At 43.6% G+C, this 20,767-nt stretch overlaps 1 protein-coding gene across 1 annotated transcript; it reads left to right on the top strand.

Annotated features, from left to right (window-relative positions):
* The first annotated feature begins 12,057 nt into the window (after positions 1–12,057).
* Positions 12,058–20,319, top strand: LOC123184822 (uncharacterized). Its single transcript, XM_044596876.1, has 2 exons — positions 12,058–13,398; positions 20,017–20,319. Exons 1-2 carry the CDS (start codon positions 12,159–12,161, stop codon positions 20,022–20,024), a joined length of 1,248 nt encoding a protein of 415 aa, XP_044452811.1. The 5' UTR covers positions 12,058–12,158; the 3' UTR covers positions 20,025–20,319.
* Positions 20,320–20,767: the final 448 nt, after the last annotated feature.

The raw sequence follows: 20,767 nt of genomic DNA, 5'->3' as shown, positions 1-20,767 counted from the left end.
TATTTAAACCACTTCTCCTTAGGAATATCAACATGAGTAGCAAAGGATTCACAGAAAGAAGCTACTATCTCAGAGTCAAGTCCATATTTAGTGCTAAATTCACGGAAAGCATCGGTATCCATAAAAGATTTAACACAATTGAACTTTGGGGTTATACCTGACTCCTTACCTTCGTTGAGATCCCAATCTTCAGAGTTGCATTTAATTCTGTCCAATAAATCCCATTTGAATCCAATAGTCTTCATCATAAAAGAACCAGTACAAGAAGTATCGAGCTTGGAGCGATTATCGAGAGAAAGCCGAGCATAAAGTTTTTGAATAATAATTTCTCTTGAGAGCTCATGATTGGGGCATGAATATAACATTGACTTAAGCCTCCCCCAAGCTTGAGCGATGCTTTCTCCTTCGCGAGGCCAAAAATTATATATATATAATTATGATCACGATGGACAAGATGCATAGGATAAAACTTCTGATGAAATTCCAATTTCAATCGGTTGTAGTTCCATGACCCCATATCATCACATAGCCTAAACCATGTCAATGCCTTTCCCTTCAAAGATAAAGGGAAGAACTTCTTCTTGATAACATCCTCGGGCATACCTGCAAGCTTAAATAATCCACAAACTTCATCCACATAGATTAGGTGCAAATCGGGATGTAATGTTCCATCACCTGTGAAAGGATTAGCTAGCAGTTTCTCTATCATACCCAAAGGAATTTCAAAGTAAACATTTTCAGTAGGTTCAGTAGGTTGAGGAGAAACTCTTTGCTCTACTGGCCGGGGAGAAGATACCCCGAACAAGCCCCTCAAAGGATTATGTTCCATAGTAACAAGTGACAGTAAATTTCAGCACACTATATAAATTTTTCCTTACCAAATTACACCTACCAAAGGTGCTTCACTCCCCGGAAACGGCGCCAGAAAAGAGTCTTGATGACCCACAAGTATAGGGGTCTATTTTAGTCCTTTCGATAAGTAAGAGTGTCGAACCCAACGAGGAGCAGAAGGAAATGATAAGCAGTTTTCAGTAAGGTATTCTTTGCAAGAACTGAAATTATCGGTAACAGATAGTTTTGTGATAAGGTAATTTGTAACGGGGAACAAGTAATAAAGTAAATAATGTGCAGCAAGATGGTCCAATCCTTTTTGTAGCAAAGGACAAGCTTGGACAAACTCTTATATAAAGGAAAGCGCTCCCGAGGACACATGGGAATTATCGTCAAGCTAGTTTTCATCACGTTCATATGATTCGCGTTCGGTACTTTGATAATTTGATATGTGGGTGGACCGGTGCTTGGATACTGCCCTTCCTTGGACAAGCATCCCACTTATGATTAACCCCTATTGCAAGCATCCGCAACTACAAAAGAAGTATTGAGGTAAACCTAACCATAGCATGAAACATATGGATCCAAGTCAGCCCCTTACGAAGCAACTCATAAAATAGGGTTTAAGCTTCTGTCACTCTAGCAACCTATCATCTACTTATTACTTCCCAATGCCTTCCTCTAGGCCCAAAAAATCGTGAAGTGTCATGTAGTCGACGTTCACATGACACCACTAGAGGAAAGACAACATACATCTCATCAAAATATCGAACGAATACCAAATTCACATGACTACTTATAGCAAGACTTCTCCCATGTCCTCAGGAACAAACGTAACTACTCACAAATCATATTCATGTTCATAATCAGAGGGGTATTAATATGCATAAAGGATCTGAACATATGATCTTCCACCGAATAAACCAACTAGCATCAACTACAAGGAGTAATCAACACTACTAGCAACCCACAGGTACCAATCTCAGGCTTTGAGACAAAGATTGGATACAAGAGATGAACTAGGGTTTGAGATGAGATGGTGCTGGTGAATATGTTGATGAAGATTGACCCCTCCCGATGAGAGGATCAATGGTGATGATTTCCCCCTCCCGGAGAGAAGTTTCCCTGGCAGAACAGCTCCGTCGGAGCCCTAGATTGGTTCCGCCAAGGTTCCGCCTCGTGGTGGCGGAGTTTCGTCCTGTGAGCTAGCTTATGATTTTTTCCTCAACGAAAGACTGCATATAGCCAAATATGGGCATCAGAGGGCTGGCAGGGGGCCCACGAGGTAGGGGGCATGCCCAGGGGGGTAGGGCGCGCCCCCACCCTCGTGGATGGTTGGTGGGCCCCCTCTCGTACTTCTTTCTCCCAATATTTTTTATATATTCTGAAACTTGCTCCCGTGAAGTTTCATGACTTTTGGAGTTGTGCAGAATAGGTCTCTAATATTTGCTCCTTTTCCAGCCCAGAATTCCAGCTGCCAGCATTCTCCCTCTTCATGTAAACCTTGTAAAATAAGAGAGAATAGGCATAAGTATTGTGACATAATGTGTAATAACATCCCGTAATGTGATAAATATCGATATAAAAGCATGATGCAAAATGGATGTATCATTCCTCCGGTATTCGGGAGTTGCATGATCTCATAGTCATCGGAACACGTATAAGTTATGGAGAAAGCAATAGCAACAAACTAAACGATCATCGTGCTAAGCTAACGGATGGGTCAAGTCAATCACATCATTCTCTAATGATGTGATCCCGTTAATCAAATGACAACTCATGTCTATGGTTAGGAAACATAACCATCATTGATTCAACGAGCTAGTCAAGCAGAGGCAAACTAGTGACACTCTATTCGTCCATGTATTCACACATGTACTAAGTTTCCGGTTAATACAATTGTAGCATGAATAATAAACATTTATCATGATATAAGGAAATATAAATAACAACTTTATTATTGCCTCTAGGCCATATTTCCTTCAGTCTTCCACTTGCACTAGAGTCAATAATCTAGATTACATTGTAATGATTCTAATACCCATGGAGTCTGGGTGCTGATCATGTTTTGCTCGTGAGAGAGGCTTAGTCAACGGGTCTGCAACATTCAGATCCGTATGTATCTTGCAAATCTCTATGTCTCCCTCCTTGACTTGATCGCGGATGGAATTGAAGCGTCTCTTGATGTGCTTGGTTCTCTTGTGAAATCTGGATTCCTTTGCCAAGGCAATTGCACCAGTATTGTCACAAAAGATTTTCACTGGACCCGATGCACTAGGTATGACACCTAGATCGGATATGAACTCCTTCATCCAGACTCCTTCATTTGCTGCTTCTGAAGCAGCTATATATTCCGCTTCACACGTAGATCCCGCCACGACGCTCTGCTTGGAACTGCACCAACTGACAGCTCCATCATTTAATAAAAACACGTATCCGGTTTGTGACTTAGAGCCATCCGAATCAATGTCAAAGCTTGCATCGACGTAACCATTTACGACGAGCTCTTTGTCACCTCCATATACGAGAAACATATCCTTAGTCCTTTTTAGGTATTTCATGATATTCTTGACCGCTGTCCAGTGATCCACTCCTGGATTACTCTGATATCTCCCTGCTAAACTGATAGCAAGGCACACATCAGGTCTGGTACACAGCATTGCATACATGATAGAGCCTAAGGCTGAAGCATAGGGAACATCTTTCATTTTCTCTCTATCTTCTACGGTGGTCGGACATTGAGTCTGACTCAACTTCACACCTTGTAATACAGGCAAGAACCCTTTCTTTGCCTAATCCATTTTGAACTTCTTCAAAACTTTATCAAGGTATGTGCTTTATGAAAGTCCAATTAAGCGTCTTGATCTATCTCTATAGATCTTGATGCCCAATATATAAGCAACTTCACCGAGGTCTTTCATTGAAAAATTCTTATTCAAGTATCCTTTTATGCTATTTAGAAATTCAGTATCATTTCCAATCAACAATATGTCATCTACATATAATATCAGAAATGCTACGGAGCTCCCACTCACTTTATTGTAAATACAGGCTTCTCCAAACATCTGTATAAAACCATATGCTTTGATCACACTATCAAAGTGTATATTCCAACTTCGAGAGGCTTGCACCAGTCCATAAATGGATCGCTTGAGCTTGCACACTTTGTTAGCACCTTTTGGATCGACAAAACCTTCTGGTTGCATCATATACAACTCTTCTTTAAGATATCCATTAAGGAATGCAGTTTTGACATCCATTTGTCAAATTTCATAATCATAAAATTCGGCAATTGCTAACATGATTCAGGCGGACTTAAGCATCGCTACGGGTGAGAAGGTCTCATCGTAGTCAACTCCTTGAACTTTTCAAAAACCTTTTGCAACAAGTCGAGCTTTGTAGACAGTAATATTATCGTCAGTGTCAGTCTTCTTCTTGAAGATCCATTTATTCTCTATGGCATGCCGATCATCGGGCAAGTCAACCAAAGTCCATACTTTGTTCTCATACATGGATCCCATCTCAGATTTCATGGCCTCAAGCCATTTTGCGGAATCTGGGCTCATCATCGCTTCCTCATAGTTCGTAGGTTCGTCATGGTCAAGTAACATGACTTCCAGAACAGGATTATCGTACCACTCTGGTGCGGATCTTACTCTGGTTGACCTATGAGGTTCGGTAGTAACTTGATCAAAAGTTTCATGATCATCATCATTAGCTTCCTCACTTACTGGTGTAGGAATCACTGGAACTGATTTCAGTGATGAACTACTTTCCAAGAAGGGAGAAGGTACAATTACCTCGTCAAGTTCTTCTTTCCTCCCACTCACTTCATTCGAGAGAAACTCCTTCTCTAGAAAGGATCTATTCTTAGCAACGAATATCTTGCCTTCGGATCTGTGATCGAAGGTGTACCCAATAGTCTCATTTGGGTATCCTATGAAGACACTTTTCTCCAATTTGGGTTCGAGCTTATTAGGTTTAAGCTTTTTCACATAAGCATCACAACCCCAAACTTTAAGAAACGACAACTTGGGTTTCTTGCCAAACCATAGTTAATAAGGTGTCGTCTCAACGGATTTAGATGATTTAACATGAATGCAGCCGTCTCTAAAACATAACCCCAAAATGATAGTGGTAAATCAGTGAGAGACATCATAGATCGCACCATATCTAATAAAGTGATGTTACGACGTTCGGACACACCATTACGTTGTGGTGTTCCAGGTGGCGTGAGTTGCGAAACTATTCCGCATTGTTTCAAATGAAGTCCAAACTCATAACTCAAATATTCACCTCCACGATCAGATCGTAGAAACTTGATTTTCTTGTTACGATGATTTTCCACTTCACTCTGAAATTCTTTGAACTTTTCAAATGTTTCAGACTTATGTTTCATTAAGTAGATATACCCATATCTGCTCAAATCATGTGTCAAGGTGAGAAAATAATGATATCCGCCGCGAGCTTCAATGTTCATTGGACCACATACATCAGTATGTATGATTTCCAATAACTCTTTTGCTCGCTCCATTGTTCCGGAGAACGGAGTTTTAGTCATCTTGCCCATGAGGCATGGTTCGCAAGTACCAAGTGATTCATAATCAAGTGATTCCAGAAGTCCATCAAAATGGAGTTTCTTCATGCGCTTTACACCAATATGACCTAAACGGTAGTGCCACAAATAAGTTGCACTATCATTATCAACTCTGCATCTTTTGGCATCAATACTATGAACATGTGTATCACTACTATCAAGATTTAGTAAAAATAGACCACTCATCAAGGGTGCATGGCCATAAAAGATATTACTCACATAAATAGAACGACCATTATTCTCTGATTTAAATGAATAATCGTCTCGCATCAAACAAGATCCAGATATAATGTTCATGCTCAACGCTGGCACCAAATAACAATTATTTAGGTCTAAAACTAATCCCGAAGGTAGATGTAGAGGTAGCGTGCTGACGACGATCACATCGACTTTGGAACCATTCCCCACGTGCATCGTCACCTCGTCCTTAGCCAATCTTCGCTTAATCCATAGCCCCTGTTTCGAGTTGCAAATGTTAGCAACTGAACCAGTATCAAATACCCAGGCACTACTGCGAGCATTAGTAAGGTACACATCAATAACATGTATATCTAATATACCTTTCACTTTCCCATCCTTCTTCTTCGCCAAATACTTGGGGCAGTTCCGCTTCCAGTGACCAGTTCCTTTGCAGTAGAAGCACTCAGTCTTAGGCTTAGGTCCAGACGTGGGTTTCTTCACTTGAGCAGCAACTGGCTTGTTGTTCTTCTTGAAGTTACCCTTCTTCCCTTTACCCTTTTTCTTGAAACTGGTGGTCTTGTTGACCATCAACACTTGATGCTCCTTCTTGATTTCTACCTCCGCAGCCTTTAGCATTGCGAAGAGCTCAGGAATCGTTTTATCCATCCCTTGCATATTATAGTTCATCACGAAGCTCTTGTAGCTTGGTGGCAGTGATTGAAGAACTCTGTCAATGACACTATCATCAGGAAGATTAACTCCCAGTTGAGTCAAGTGGTTGTGGTACCCAGACATTCTGAGTATATGTTCACTTACGGAACTATTCTCCTCCATCTTACAGCTGTAGAACTTATTGGAGACTTCATATCTCTCAATCCGAGCATTTGCTTGAAATATTAACTTCAACTCTTGGAACATCTCATATGCTCCATGACGTTCAAAACGTCGTTGAAGTCCCGGTTCTAAGCTGTAAAGCATGGCACATTGAACTATCGAGTAGTCATCAGCTTTGCTCTGCCAGGTGTTCACAACATCTGGCGTTGCTCCTGCAGCGGGTTTGTCACCTAGCGGTGCTTCCAGGACGTAATTCTTCTGTGCAGCAATGAGGATAATCCTCAAGTTACGGACCCTGTCCGTGTAGTTGCTACCATCATCTTTCAACTTAGCTTTCTCTAGGAACGCAATAAAATTCTATGGAACAGCAACACGGGCCATCTATCTACAACAATATAGACATGCAAAATACTATCATGTACTAAGTTCATGATAAATTAAAGTTCAATTAATCAAATTACTTAAGAAATCCCACTTAGATAGACATCTCTCTAATCATATAAGTGATCACGTGATCCACATCAACTAAACCATGTCCGATCATCACGTGAGATGGAGTAATTTTCAATGGTGAACATCACTATGTTGATCATATCTACTATATGATTCACGCTGGACCTTTTGGTCTCAGTGTTTCGAGGCCATATCTGCATATGCTAGGCTCGTCAAGTTTAACCCGAGTATTCCGCGTGTGCAAAACTGGCTTGCACCCGTTGTATGTGAACCTAGAGCTTATCACACCTGATCATCATGTGGTGTCTCGACACGACGAACTGTAGCAACGGTGCATACTCAGGGAGAACACTTGTACCTTCAAATATAGTGAGAGATCATCTTATAATGCTACCGTCGAACTAAGCAAAATAAGATGCATAAAGGATAAACATCACATGCAATCAATATAAGTGATATGATATGGCCATCATCATCTTGTTCCTTTGATCTCCATCTCCAAAGCACCGTCATGATCACCATCGTCACCGGCTTGACACCTTGATCTCCATCGAAGCATCGTTGTTGTCTCGCCAACTATTGCTTCTACGACTATCACTACCGCTTAGTGATAAAATAAAGCAATTACATGGTGATTGCATTTCATACAATAAAGCAACAACCATATGGCTCCTGCCAGTTGCCGATAACTGTGTTACAAAACATGATCATATCATACAATAAAATTTAGCATCATGTCTTGACCATATCACATCACAACATGCCATGCAAAAACAAGTTAGACGTCCTCTACTTTGTGGTTGCAAGTTTTACGTGGCTGCTATGGTCTGAGCAAGAACCGTTCTTACCTACGCATAGAAAACCACAACGCGGTATAGTGATTGCTTTTTGATCTTCAGAAAGAACCCTGTTCATTGAATCCGATTCAACTAAAGTTGGAGAAACTGACACCCACTAGCCACCTGTGTGCGAAGCACGTTGGTAGAACCAGTCTCGCGTAAGCGTAAGCGTAATGTCGGTCTGAGCCGCTTCATCTAACAATACCGCTGAATCAAGAATCAACTAGTGACGGCAAGCAATATGTATATACCCATGCCCACAACTCCTTTGTGTTCTACTCGTGCATATAACATCTACGCATAGACCTAGCTCAGATGCCACTGATGGGGAATGCAGTAATTTCAAAAAAATTCCTACGCACACGCAAGATCCATCTAGGTGATGCATAGCAACGAGAGGGGATAGAGTTGTCTACGTACCCTCGTACACCGTAAGCGGAAGCGTTATGACAATGCGGTTGATGTAGTCATACGTCTTCACGATCTGACCGATCCTAGCACCGAAGGTACGGCACCTCCGCGATCTGCACACGTTCAGCTCGGTGACGTCCCACGAACTCTAATCCAGCTGAGGTCGAGGGAGAGTTTCGTCAGCACGACGGCGTGATGACGGTGATGATGAAGTTACCGACGCAGGTCTTTGCGTAAGCACTACAACGATATGACCGAGGTGGAATTCTGTGGAGGGGGGCACCACACACGGCTAAACAATCAACTTGTGTGTCTATGGGGTGCCCCCTCCCTCGTATATAAAGGAGTGGAGGAGGGGGAGGTCCGGCCCTCTATGGCGCTCCTGAAGGGGGGAGTCCTACTCCCGGTGGGAGTAGGATTCCCCCTTTCCCTTGTTGGAGTAGGAGAGAAGGAAGGGGAGAGAGGGAGAAGGAAAGGGGGGCCGGCCCCCACCCCAATTCGGATTGGGCTTTGGGGGGGGCGTACCCCCACCTTGGCCGCCGCCTCCTCTCTCCCACTAAAGCCCATTAAGGCCCATACACTCCCCAGGGGGGTCCCAGCAACCCCCCCGGTACTCTGGTAAATGCCCGAACTTACCCGGAACCATTCTAATGTCCAAACATAGCCTTCCAATATATCGATCTTTATGTCTCGACCATTTAGAGACTCCTCGTCATGTCTGTGATCATATCCGGGACTCCGAACTACCTTCGGTACATCAAAGCACATAAACTCATAATACCGATCGTCACCGAACGTTAAGCGTGCGGACCGTACGGGTTCAAGAACTATGTAGACATGACCGAGACTCGTCTCCGGTCAATAACCAATAGCGGAACCTGGATGCTCATATTGGTTCCTACATATTCTACGAAGATCTTTATCGGTCAAACCGCATAACAACATATGTTGTTCCCTTTGTCATTGGTATGTTACTTGCCCGAGATTCGATCGTCGGTATCTCAATACCTAGTTCAATCTTGTTACTGGCAAGTCTCTTTACTTGTTCCGTAATGCAACATCCCATAACTAACTCATTAGTCACATTGCTTGCAAGGCTTATAGTGACGTGCATTACCGAGAGGGCCCAGAGATACCTCTCCGATACACGGAGTGACAAATTCTAATCTCGATCTATGCCAACTCAACAAACACCATCAGAGACACCTGTAGAGCATCTTTATAGTCACCCAGTTATGTTGTGACGTTTGATAGCACACTAAGTATTCCTCCAGTATTCAGGAGTTGCATAATCTCATAGTCATAGGAACATGTATAAGTTATGGAGAAAGCAATAGCAGTAAACTAAACGATCAAAGTTCTAAGCTAACGGATGGGTCAAGTCAATCACATCATTCTCTAATGATGTGATCCCGTTCATCAAATGACAACTCTTTGTCCATGGCTAGGAAACTTAACCATCTTTGATTAACGAGCTAGTCAAGTAGAGGCATACTAGTGACAATCTGTTTGTCTATGTATTCACACATGTACTAAGTTTCCGGTTAATACAATTCTAGCATGAATAATAAACATTTATCATGATATAAGGAAATATAAATAACAACTTTATTATTGCCTCTAGGGCATATTTCCTTCATGATTAGCTGCCGACAATTTTGCAAAAAGGAAAAAAAACTGCCAACATGCTTATAAATTGAGTTTTTTTAGGTAATGGGCAGCTGCACCCTTTTATCCATTCATAACTACCAAACAACATGCTATGTCGATTTAGCCAGAGCACGTGCTGCCTTGTTAACAGAACATCTGGCATGGATAAAAGTACAAGATACAAACCGTGTGGCCCATTTCCTAATATCATGGACTATGGCTCCAATAGGGGACCCATCAAAACCTAGACCCTTGACCTTGTTGATCAACCATAGGCAATCTGATGCTACCATGATCTTCCGCATGCTAGTGTTATTGGCAAGGATTAAGATTTGACGAAGTGCCATGTCTTCTACTACTTCAAGAATTTGAACTCGCTTAAAGTAACCTTTGTTTGTTGCATGCATTCTTCCCCGGTGATCACGTGTCACCACACGAAAGCTCGCTCTTGCAGATTGGGAGAATATTGCTGCATCCACATTGACAAGCATCGACTCATCCGCGACGAATACCATTTTTGGTTTGACTTCAAGGCCTGACATCTAATGGAAGTGGTCAAACTGGAATAATGCATATTGGTAAATTCAACATAAGCTTTGATCGTTCCCACTACACGAAGATGATGAATTAAAGCCTCACCATTACGAAAGACATTTCTATTTTTCATATGTGCCATATTGCCACTGCCTTAATCATAGAGTGAAAATATGTAGGGTTTTGTGGCCATTCCAAAATCCATTGCCTAATGTGAGTAAAACTTTCCAGGCAAAAACCATAATCTTTCTTAACTCTTTCTAGATTTCTTTAACATAGTGACATCGCAAAAAAGCAATGTTCAATGGTTTCCTCCCTACCGCAGAAACGACAATCATACCTTGAGGGGTTGATCTCACTTGTAGTTGAACACCTGTTGGGGGGAAATTATGGGACAACATCCACAAAATTACTTTCATTTTATTTGGGCGTTGAATTGCCCATAATAGCTTCCTCCATTTTTTTCTCCATGACCTTCTAATCTGAAGTAGTCTCCTTGCCATTTCTGTCTCTCTGAAAAATCAGTGCTCACAAAATTATATGCCGACCTTTCTGTGTAAACATCATCTTTTGTGTGGAGCCATGAACCAAAATCCGAGCATCCTTCTGTACTCGAAGTATGCTAAGAATTATAGTTTGAGTTAAGCATTGTACTTATAGTTTTCCGTAGTGCCTTTGTGATCAAGCATAAGGCATGATCATAGGAAAATTATTAGAGTTGGGCATGAGACATTACCATGTCCGATGGACATGAGACATTACCATGTCCAACTTTATATTCGGCATTTTTTAACTTTGTAGTTGAGCTTAATTCGTCATTTTTTAACTTTATAGTTTAGCTTAATCTTAACCACAATTTTGAACACATTTTCTAAGGGGAATAATTTTTTTGTGGGTAAAAGGGAATATAATTTTCCCTGCAAAAAAAGGGAATATAATTTAGACATGCTTAATTTATGATCAAATTTCGTTTTTGATACCCACATGTAAAATAAATGATAAAATATGGATATTATACTTAACCCGACACAATACAAACATAAACACTTACATACACTCATTCATGTGCACATCTCTTCTGAAAAGGGGATCTTTCCGGCCTCTGCATATGTGATACAGACAATTAACTTAATCTTATACGTGAAAACAGAACTTAAGGCATGCTTAATTTTTGTACAGCCTCTTCATTTTGTGATCAACAGATAATGAAGAGTGCACGTTCTCCCGCTTGCTCCTTGGCGCGACGTAACGATAACCGTCTGATCGTGCACACGAATCACGGAAAAAATGCAGCATGGCCATGAATCATGGAAATTTTGCGCATGGCATCCTGGATAGCTTTCGGGGCATGCTAAGTGTCAGTTGACTATCTTTTTAAAATATTTGTCGCCTCGGTAGCCATTAGATCTGACATCATCCAATGTCTAGCATGGTCTTCACCATTGCAACAAGGGTAGTGTTGCACAACCCTTTGCAACAGAATTCATTTGCAGAAATCTTTTGCAATATATGTGATGTTGAAGAAAAAAAAATTTGACTTCACTTTTTTAACACGGATGTTGTTGCGGATGGAAATTTTGCCAAACACAGACGATGTAGAAAAAAATTGCAAACTATTTTTTGTCTTCACTTTTTCCCCCCAACGAAAGCAATTTTGCAAAGACCGGCTGAAAGGAAGCGTATTTTTGGGAAACAGTCGCACCGTTTCCAGAACCAGCGGCCCAATTCTCCCGGTCCACACTCTCGAGTCCAGAGAGCAAGAAAGAGCAAGGAAACGGAAACCCCATTCCCCCCTCCCCTCCATACTCGAGAAGTCCAGATCGATCCCAATGGCGTCGTCGACGCTTCGCTGCCTTCCTGGCGACATCCCGCCGACGACGCTGCTTTCCCTACCAGACGAGATGCTCGAGGAAATCCTCCTCTGCCTCTCCGACGCCGCCGACCTCGTCCGCGCCTCCATGGCCCGCGTCTCCATCCGCCGCCTCGTCACCAATCACCGATTCCTCCGCCGCTTCCGCACTCGCTACCCGCCGTCTCTATTGGGCATCGTTTCTCCCCATCCCCGCGGGCCCCGATGGGACCTGCCGCTGCTGCAACTGGCCCAGCCGCCGCACCCCTCCGCGGCCGCCGCGAGCGCTTTCTCCGGGCTTGACGCCGCCGACTTCTCATGCGCCTTCCTCCCCAACGCCGCGCGCTGGCGTAGGCGCGACTTGCGGGACGGCCGCGTCCTCCTTTCCGGCGTCCCAGAGGGCACCAAATACAACTGCCACGTCTTTGTCAGGGAGCTGGCTGTCTGTGACCCCCTGTCCCGGCGCTACATCCTGCTACCTCCCATCCCCGACGACCTAGCCGCCTTGGTGCAGCCACCCGACGTGCTGCGTTTCGAGCCCTTCCTTGCTCCTCCAGCAGCCGAGGATGAGGAGGGCATGTCTTTCAGAGTTATTTGCTTGGTGCAGTGCAAAACCAAGCTGCTCCTCATCATCTTCTCTTCAGGTTCAGGTGCTGAACAATGGCGTGCTGTTACATTTGACAATTGGATCAGTCTGCTCACAGGATCAGGTAACCAGCAAGCAAGTTACCGGCGGTCGCCAATACGCCACTATGCAGACGGCTACTTCTGTTGGGTGCTTTTTCGGGCAAGCAAGTTGCTCATGCTCGACACTCGCAGCATGAGTTTCTCAGTTGTGGACCTCCCGCATGGCACCAGTGAAGCACAGGTTGCCATTCTGGAGGCAGAGAATGGAAGGATTAAGATGTTTTTGAATGAGCATTTCACACCTGAACTCAGGTATTATGTGTTGCAAAATGATGGAGTTGGTGCGAACCAGTGGCTGTCAGAGGCAACGTTCAATTTACCCGTAAATAATGGCGGCTATATGTTCATGGGCGTAGCGGGGGGATACTTACTCCTACAAGGGATTGGAGAAGACGAATATACATTCCATTTGGTTTCGTTGAATCTGAAGACTTTAGAGCTTGAGTGGTTCCTTGCATCAAAGCGCAATAACAAGGGTGCTCATTTGTTTGCCGGTTTCCCACCATCCTTGTCTCCACCAACTATTCGACATGGTAACCTTCCTCTCTATTTGCATACTTGTACTTTGCACTCCATAGGACTTTGCGATACTAATATATTATGCAGGTATTAGTAGTCTTCTATGTCATTAACAATTGTTTTAGCAAGCTGTTATTCATGCAATTGAAAAGTCGTGGAACATAGGAGATCAAGAAGTACTAGATGGGTCGTAGGTGCATTTCTCCATGCCGGCTATCGTTGGCGCTAGTAGCTTACGACAGGGCAAGTAGCTAGACATTTTTTTATTGAGAAACACCAACTACAGGCACAGACATGGGCACACTGACACAGAGCCAAAGAGTTTAGCAGCTTAGGTCACTTGCATAATTGTATAGGTACGAAAGAGAACAACAAAAGCATTCCGTATCTGCATATCCATGTTGCTTGGTACAATTCTTTTGTTGCTGCTTCTCTACATAAGTGGTCTGCCATACTATGTGAGCTGCGCAGAATAATATTATTATCACAAATCTAAGCAAATGAACATATGGAACTTTAGCACAAAGAGGATGTGCACAACTATGCTTTTATCCAAGTCTGAAGCATCCTAATATTCGTTGGTGTTCATGCAAAACAGAATATCACAAGAAAGATGAAGCATGATATGGAACATGCTTTCCATAATTATCCGCAGACAGAAAACAAAGTTTCAATTCACACGCTAATTTATTCATATGTGTTGTTTTTAAGGCGGTAAGAAAAAGAGCAAAAGGACACGTGCCTAACTATGACGGTGATTTCTAATGAAAATTTTGTTCCGCTACCTTCATTTTCGTCTCTTTTGTCTTTGGTGTTCCTGACTTCTGCAGTTGCGCCTCCCTCCCCACCACATTCCCTGTAATTGTTACAGTTCTTTTTGCCATCAGTGAGGTGGCTTAATGTAAATCAATCAGGTGGGATAAGGACTTCCATAGACCTAAAAGAAAAAAACTGGCAGACCAAAGGGAAAATAAGTAGATTGTTTTCATGGGTTGAATTAAGAATTAAGTGTTAGCAGGGGAAGGGAAAAAAATATGAATCTTGAATGGCAACTTTCATCCATGTCTTTCTGATGTATTACATCACATATACCTGGAAACATTCCATTCAAGTTTTAGTCACTTAGCAATGTCTCAGAAAAATATTACTCGTGCAGCAAATGACTGCATTTCCTTCAATTCCTGTTGCTGCAGAAAAACAAACTACCACTTGTAGCCCTTTTCTTTTTGTGACGACACTTGTAGCTAATATTGCATGCCAAAAATACTGCTGAGAGAAGGTAGTAAAGACATTTCAAAAATAACAAAATTAGAGATCGCCTACAATTATAAAAGGTAGGATGTGTATGCCCACATAAAAGGTAAGTAAACTCTACCCAGAGAATCCTTAATGAGCTGAAAATGCATCAAACCACATCAGAACCAAGCCTCTGAACTTCGAAATCATGGTAATTTTCTAAACATTTGTTTCTATATATTCAACCTCCTATCTTATTGAGAAAACTTCCTTGCAGTTTTCTTCTTGCATGACTGGCACACTGATACAATGATACCATACTGAAATGACTGGACACAGCATGATATAGAAGTATTCAAACACAATAAGAAACGGAATTGATTACTCTCTTATGCAAGAGAATAGCATTAGCCAAAAAGTCCAGACAATGATGAAATGATAAATTTGTGGTTCCTCTCTCTAATTGATAGATAAAACTATATTCCTAATAACCTGCCTCAAGCCCTCAACACACAGGCAACTTCCTTAATTGCCTTTCCAACAGAACATTACTTCGAACATGGCCTCTAGCTAAGAGCTAGATCAGAAAAATTATATGTTCAATTGTATGCAAATAGAAGTGTGTTTAGCTAGGCTAGAAAAATTATGCACGCATTAGCAGACACTATTCCACGAGTGATGAAATCCTTGCAAGAATATATTTAGGTAAAATAATATTACTGCTCTATGCTATACAGGTTTGTTGTATGCAAATAGAAGTATCAATTAATTCCATGATTCCTTAATCTTACAGCGAGACACATGATAGTATGGTGACGCTGAAATAGGATCCTCAAGAATTCTCCATCATTTTTGTTATAATTTGACTACTCTGTTCTGCCTCCTTGCACTTGTCAGTCCCATGTGCAAGGCTTCCCCAGCTGGTCAATCAATTCTGTTCCTATACATATTATCTGACTCAAAAATGAAGGGTGGAGCAAACATATTTCCATGCTATGTATGACTCTAAATATAGCTCGTACATTTTGATCACGACAATAATGTAAGTTTCCTAATTGTCCCACAAAATGCCGATCCCGGAAGCTCTTGAACAAACAAATGACAACGAAAATTCAAAGCATCAGAAAATTTTGAATGTATGAAATCCCTTGATGGCAAAATACCCAAGCCTCTTGAATGCTCCCAATTCCAGAATTCATGTCCTAAACCGACGGTGTATTGGACAACTGGGGGTTGCCGGGCACACCTAAATGGGCCTCTCAATAAAATATTTCCACATCTTAAATATGTTAAGTTGTGGCCTATGTTGGAGAAGTTTGATCCCGTTCAGTCTTGCAACGAGCCAATCAGGCAAATCATAAATCATCCAAAAAGAGTAAAGAGATACTCGAAGCACAACACGTGGCACACCTCAATCCATTCCCAAACACCACCAGGCTCTCGAGCACGACCAAAGCCTATGAGCATGATTACCTTGGGCTCAAGTGGTTGGGTCAAACAAAGCGAATTGGGGCTTGACTGATCGGGCCTTAAATGCCAGGCAGGCTATCGGCCGTAACCCACCGCAGGCTACACATTTTAAGGGAATGATGACTCTGTCGCAAAGCAGTATCATGATCCTTGCACGATAAGGGGCAGTTGAGCAGGCTGTCACGACTACACATGGCCACTTTTTAACCAAGGCTCTGGCGCCTTGTCAAGAGCTGCAGCCTCCATCAATTATCAGATGCTGACAGGTGGAGCCCAGAACGGTAACCGCGGCCAGGTATATCTCTCGACCAGAGATAAACGGGATTCGGGCAATTTTTTACCTACCACTCTTGGTGAACTCCGCGGTGGATGCATGAGCAACGAAGGCTATTGGAACATTTTACCTTTGTAGTTAAGAAGCCATTGTAGGTCCTCTAGAACTGTGTATAAGGGCAGGACCATGGCTCGTAGAAGGGGAGCGATTCCAAGAATTTTGTTTTTTGAAAGGAGGCAAAAGACTTGCCTCATTCATTAATTAAGAGGGAATAGAGTTGTGGTTTTTGTTGTAGCACCAAGGTGCGAGAGCACCGAATCAATAGTCTACTCTTGCGGCATGATTACACCCAAATATTTTGCACCTGCGGCTACCCAAGTTAGAGCCTCCGACTTAATATTCCCGAGGAGAACCGTCGGTGGTGCGCTCTTGAGTTGGAACATACAGGCGTTCCATTGATTCCAGATGGTCCAAGAGGTGAGAAGTGTGAGAGTAGCCATTGCCTTCCGGATTGGAATGGTAGAGTCAGAAAGACTTCCACCAATCTTTGATGGACGTGCCAAGTGCCAATTGGTAGTGTCGATGCTTTCAAGTTGAAGCCATTTCTTGATCATGCCCTAGAGCCTCATGGAGTATCTGCACTTGAACATGAGATGCTCAATGGATTCCTGCTCGCGCTTGCATAGATGGCAAAGTCCACAGTCGGGCCATCCTTGCTTGGCCAACCGGTCAGCGGTCTAAACCCTATTTTGCATGACCAACCATGGGAAAAATTCGACCTTCGGTGGAGCCCAAGCCTTCCAAACCGCTTGTTCCATGGGGCAGCGGAGAAGGCCAAAGAATTGTGCCAAGTAAGCAGACTTGGCCGTGTATGTAGGTCCCGCTCTCGGTGTGCTACCAGATGATTTCATCGTTGGGCATTATCCTCGAGGGTGTAGCCACGAATGGTGGTCCAAAGCACAATGAATTGCCGCATATGCGCGAAAGTGAAGTTGGTGGTGACGTTGATTTTACGAACCCAAGCATCATCATTTATTCACGAAGCTTCCATCTTTTTCGGGAGGACGCTTCATAAATGAGGGGTGCGATGTCTTTTGGCTTGCAGTGATGCACCCAAGGGGCATCCCAAAAAGGGGAGCGCGCGTCGTTGCCCACCATGATGGTGGAGGAGGCATAGAAAAGGTTCATGTCCATCTCGTCACAAGGGTTACCGGATCCAACCCGCAACCTGGCGAGCTCCTTCAACTAGTACCAAAGCCACCGCAAACAAAGAGCTCTCGCAAATTTCTCCGAGGCCTCCATACCCGAATGGTCGGCAAACTGTGTCTCGATTAACCTTGCCACTTTGCACCAGTGGTCTTGTTCGTTCCGCCTAAAGGAAGGCCCTATCAAGCTTGTTGACATTATGTAGGATGGGGGGGGGGGGCGATGAGCGGGGTTAAGAAGTAGATGGCTTGCGAGGAAAGCATGGACTTGACAAGAGCAGCGCGTCCAATGACGGTGATACTTTGGCCATCCCAGGGGACAAGCTTGGCAGCCATCTTGTCCACAAGGAACTGAAAATCCCTGACTTTGAGTTGCCAGACCGAGAGGGGTAGATCCAAATATTTCATCGGAAATGAAGCACGTGCAGCTGGCAAGCTTTGGAGAATGTCACCAAGGGGGATGTGGCCACATCGAATTGGAACCACCAAGCTTTTCTAAAAGTTCGTGTGGAGGTCCGTGATGTCGCCAAATGCATTAAGCAAGATGGAGAGATTGTCTATGTCTTTCTTTATGGGGGCGACGAACATAGCCGCATCATCGGCGTAGAGGGAAGTTTTGATGATGGTACCACAACCACGAATCTTGTGCATCAACCCCTTCCTAGTTGCCATATTGAGGATTTTCTGAAGAGGGTCGATGGCGATGAGAAAAAGTAGGGGGGAGAGGGGTCCCCTTGACGAAGGCTGCGGCCGTGGGTGATAGGATTTTCCGGGATGCCGTTGAGGAGCACCCTCGAAGAGGAGGTGCACAAGAGAGCGGTGATCCAATTCCGGAAAGTGCTTGGGAGCCCACGGTGTTGCATGATGTCAATGATATATTCCCACTTGACGGGAGTCGAAGGCCTTCGGAATAGGAGGGGCGGGGTTTTGCTCTTGCGGAGGCGTTGCCAAGACTTTTCACGTACATGAAATTGTCATGAATGCTCCTTGTCTTTATGAAGGTACTTTGGGCATTGGAGACAAGCTTCTTCATGTGTGGGGCAAGCCACATTGCTAAGATTTTGGCGTCAATCTTAGTGATGGCGTGGATGAGACTAATACGCTAGAAGTCGGTGATTCCGTCGACGCCCTCCTTTTTCGGAATAAGCACAATGTTAGCGGAGTTGAGGCAATGAAGGTTGTTGGTGTGGAGGTTGCCGAAGAGCGAGATCACCCGTGTGACGTCGTCTTTTATGATGTCCCAACAACACTTGAAGAATAGCCCGGTGAATCCGTCCGGCTCGGGAGCCTTATTGCTCGGCATAAGATTGATGTCCTCTCGGACCTCCTCCAAAGAAATGGGCTCCGCAAGGGAAGCAAGTTATGCACCTTGAGGCCTAGCTAGAAGCCCACCTGAGCACTACCAAAACTAGCTGCGAGCACTCAGCTCAAGCTTGTAGTTCATTTGTACATCATCCATCAAACACACAACAAGCAGGAGTAGGGTATTACACCTATGTGTGGCCTGAATCTGGGTAACTGCTTGTGTCATTAATTGTTAGGAAGCCGCAAGAAGCTGTGAGTGGTTTAGCCCCTGTCCTAACAACTAAAAGGCGCTCTCTCTGATCCCTGATCTTGACGATCACACACAGGGCCATTGTTGCAAGACTCAAACCCCGGTATATTATGGGCAGACGTGCAAGGCCGTTGTGGGGATGGCCCCAGGGAGGCGAGAAGGCAGGAAAGGGAGAGGGAGGTGACAGAAACCGAAGTGGTTCAAGTCAGATTAGCGGTGTTGCTGCCGGCGTCTGTGGAGCTGCTTACGCTCTGCTTGCCGGCTCAGCTTGGGCAGCGGAGTGGCTGTCGCACTGCTCCTCCTGTTGGTCTGGTGGGGATGGACAGAGGATTGTGAACAGGAAGGGCCGCGGAGGTGACGGGAACCATCCAAGCCGACGCTGCAGGTAATGTTGCTAGCGTCGGTGGCATCAAACTGCTACTGCTTGCGGCGCTCTTGTTGTCCGCTGTGTCCAACGCACGGGCCTCACCGCCGCCACATTCCATGCAGGTCGGCGTGGAAGGTGTAGTGAGGGTTAGGCCGTAACAGAGGCGACGAAGCAGGGACAACAGATGTGGATTGCTCGGTCTTTGTTCGATAAGATGTAGTATGTTAGCCAGGCATAAACTTAGGCGATATGTTTCTCATCTTGGGGATATACTCGTCATTATTTTTTAGACTATCGTAAGAATAAAGCAAAGCCATGTTCTATCATGCCGGATTAGGACTTGTATTAGCTACTTTCTTTGAAGTTATATTGCTCTGTACCTTTGCATGATTGTACTGGTCATTATCATTTCCAATTGATGGCATTTCTTACTATATTTGTACTAATAAAATTTATTGCTTATAACACCCAGTATTTTTCTTAATGTTGATTCAGATATGACTGATGCCTCCATTTCTAATTCAGATATCTGATATTGATGCCGCTGGGAGATGAAACCTTGACGTCTGGAGGTATAGAGCAGCAACTTGCAGGATTATCTACTGGATGGAATCATCAGGCTTTCCTTTTGAGACGGACGCAGGCTTGTTTGCGGTGCTGACTGTTGTGCAGCTCGGTGCTTATTTTCAGATATGTCATGGGAGAATAGTTGTGATAATCTACCAAATTTGATTCACAAATCAAATATTACTAGACAATTTCTATTTTCTGGAACCTTTGTTCGTATCATTATATGCAAATGTGACCCGAAGCAGATTATGACTTGAGGTAGAGTAATAATATATACATTTATACAAATCGGTTCTACTATCTCTGTTGCTTTTTGTGAGAAGTTGCGCAAGAGATGCACATGACTTCGTACAAACTGGACTATATTTACTGCAAAAAGAATCAGGTGGCATTTGTTCCGCCGTCCAACGCCGGCAACGGCAACAGGTTTATTGCCGCGAGGTTGACGTTGAGGTTTGTGCTCGACCTCGCCACCGACGGTGATTATCGAGGCCTGACACGCACCTTCTCCCTAGAGCATGTGTATCAGCTAGTGCCTTATTACATGCCCGTGGGCAATGAACTAAAATGGGAAAAGTTTAGGCCTCCTTTGGTTTGTAGTAATTTCATAGGATTTCTATAGGATAGGATTTGCAAAGAAAAATTTCCTTTGAAGCCCTTTGGTTTGTAGGAATGAATTCCTATTCCTATGTAGGATAGGAATCAA

This window comes from Triticum aestivum, chromosome 2A (assembly GCF_018294505.1).
Source record: "Triticum aestivum cultivar Chinese Spring chromosome 2A, IWGSC CS RefSeq v2.1, whole genome shotgun sequence".
Classification (NCBI taxonomy): domain Eukaryota; kingdom Viridiplantae; phylum Streptophyta; class Magnoliopsida; order Poales; family Poaceae; genus Triticum; species Triticum aestivum.
Note: the sequence above shows the minus strand (reverse complement) of the source record. Positions and strands in the feature narration are given on the sequence as shown.

What these genes read in the sequence shown, in the direction of transcription:
- LOC123184822 (XM_044596876.1), top strand. Translation starts at nt 12,159, where the DNA reads ATGGCGTCGTCGACGCTTCGCTGCCTTCCTGGCGACATCCCGCCGACG.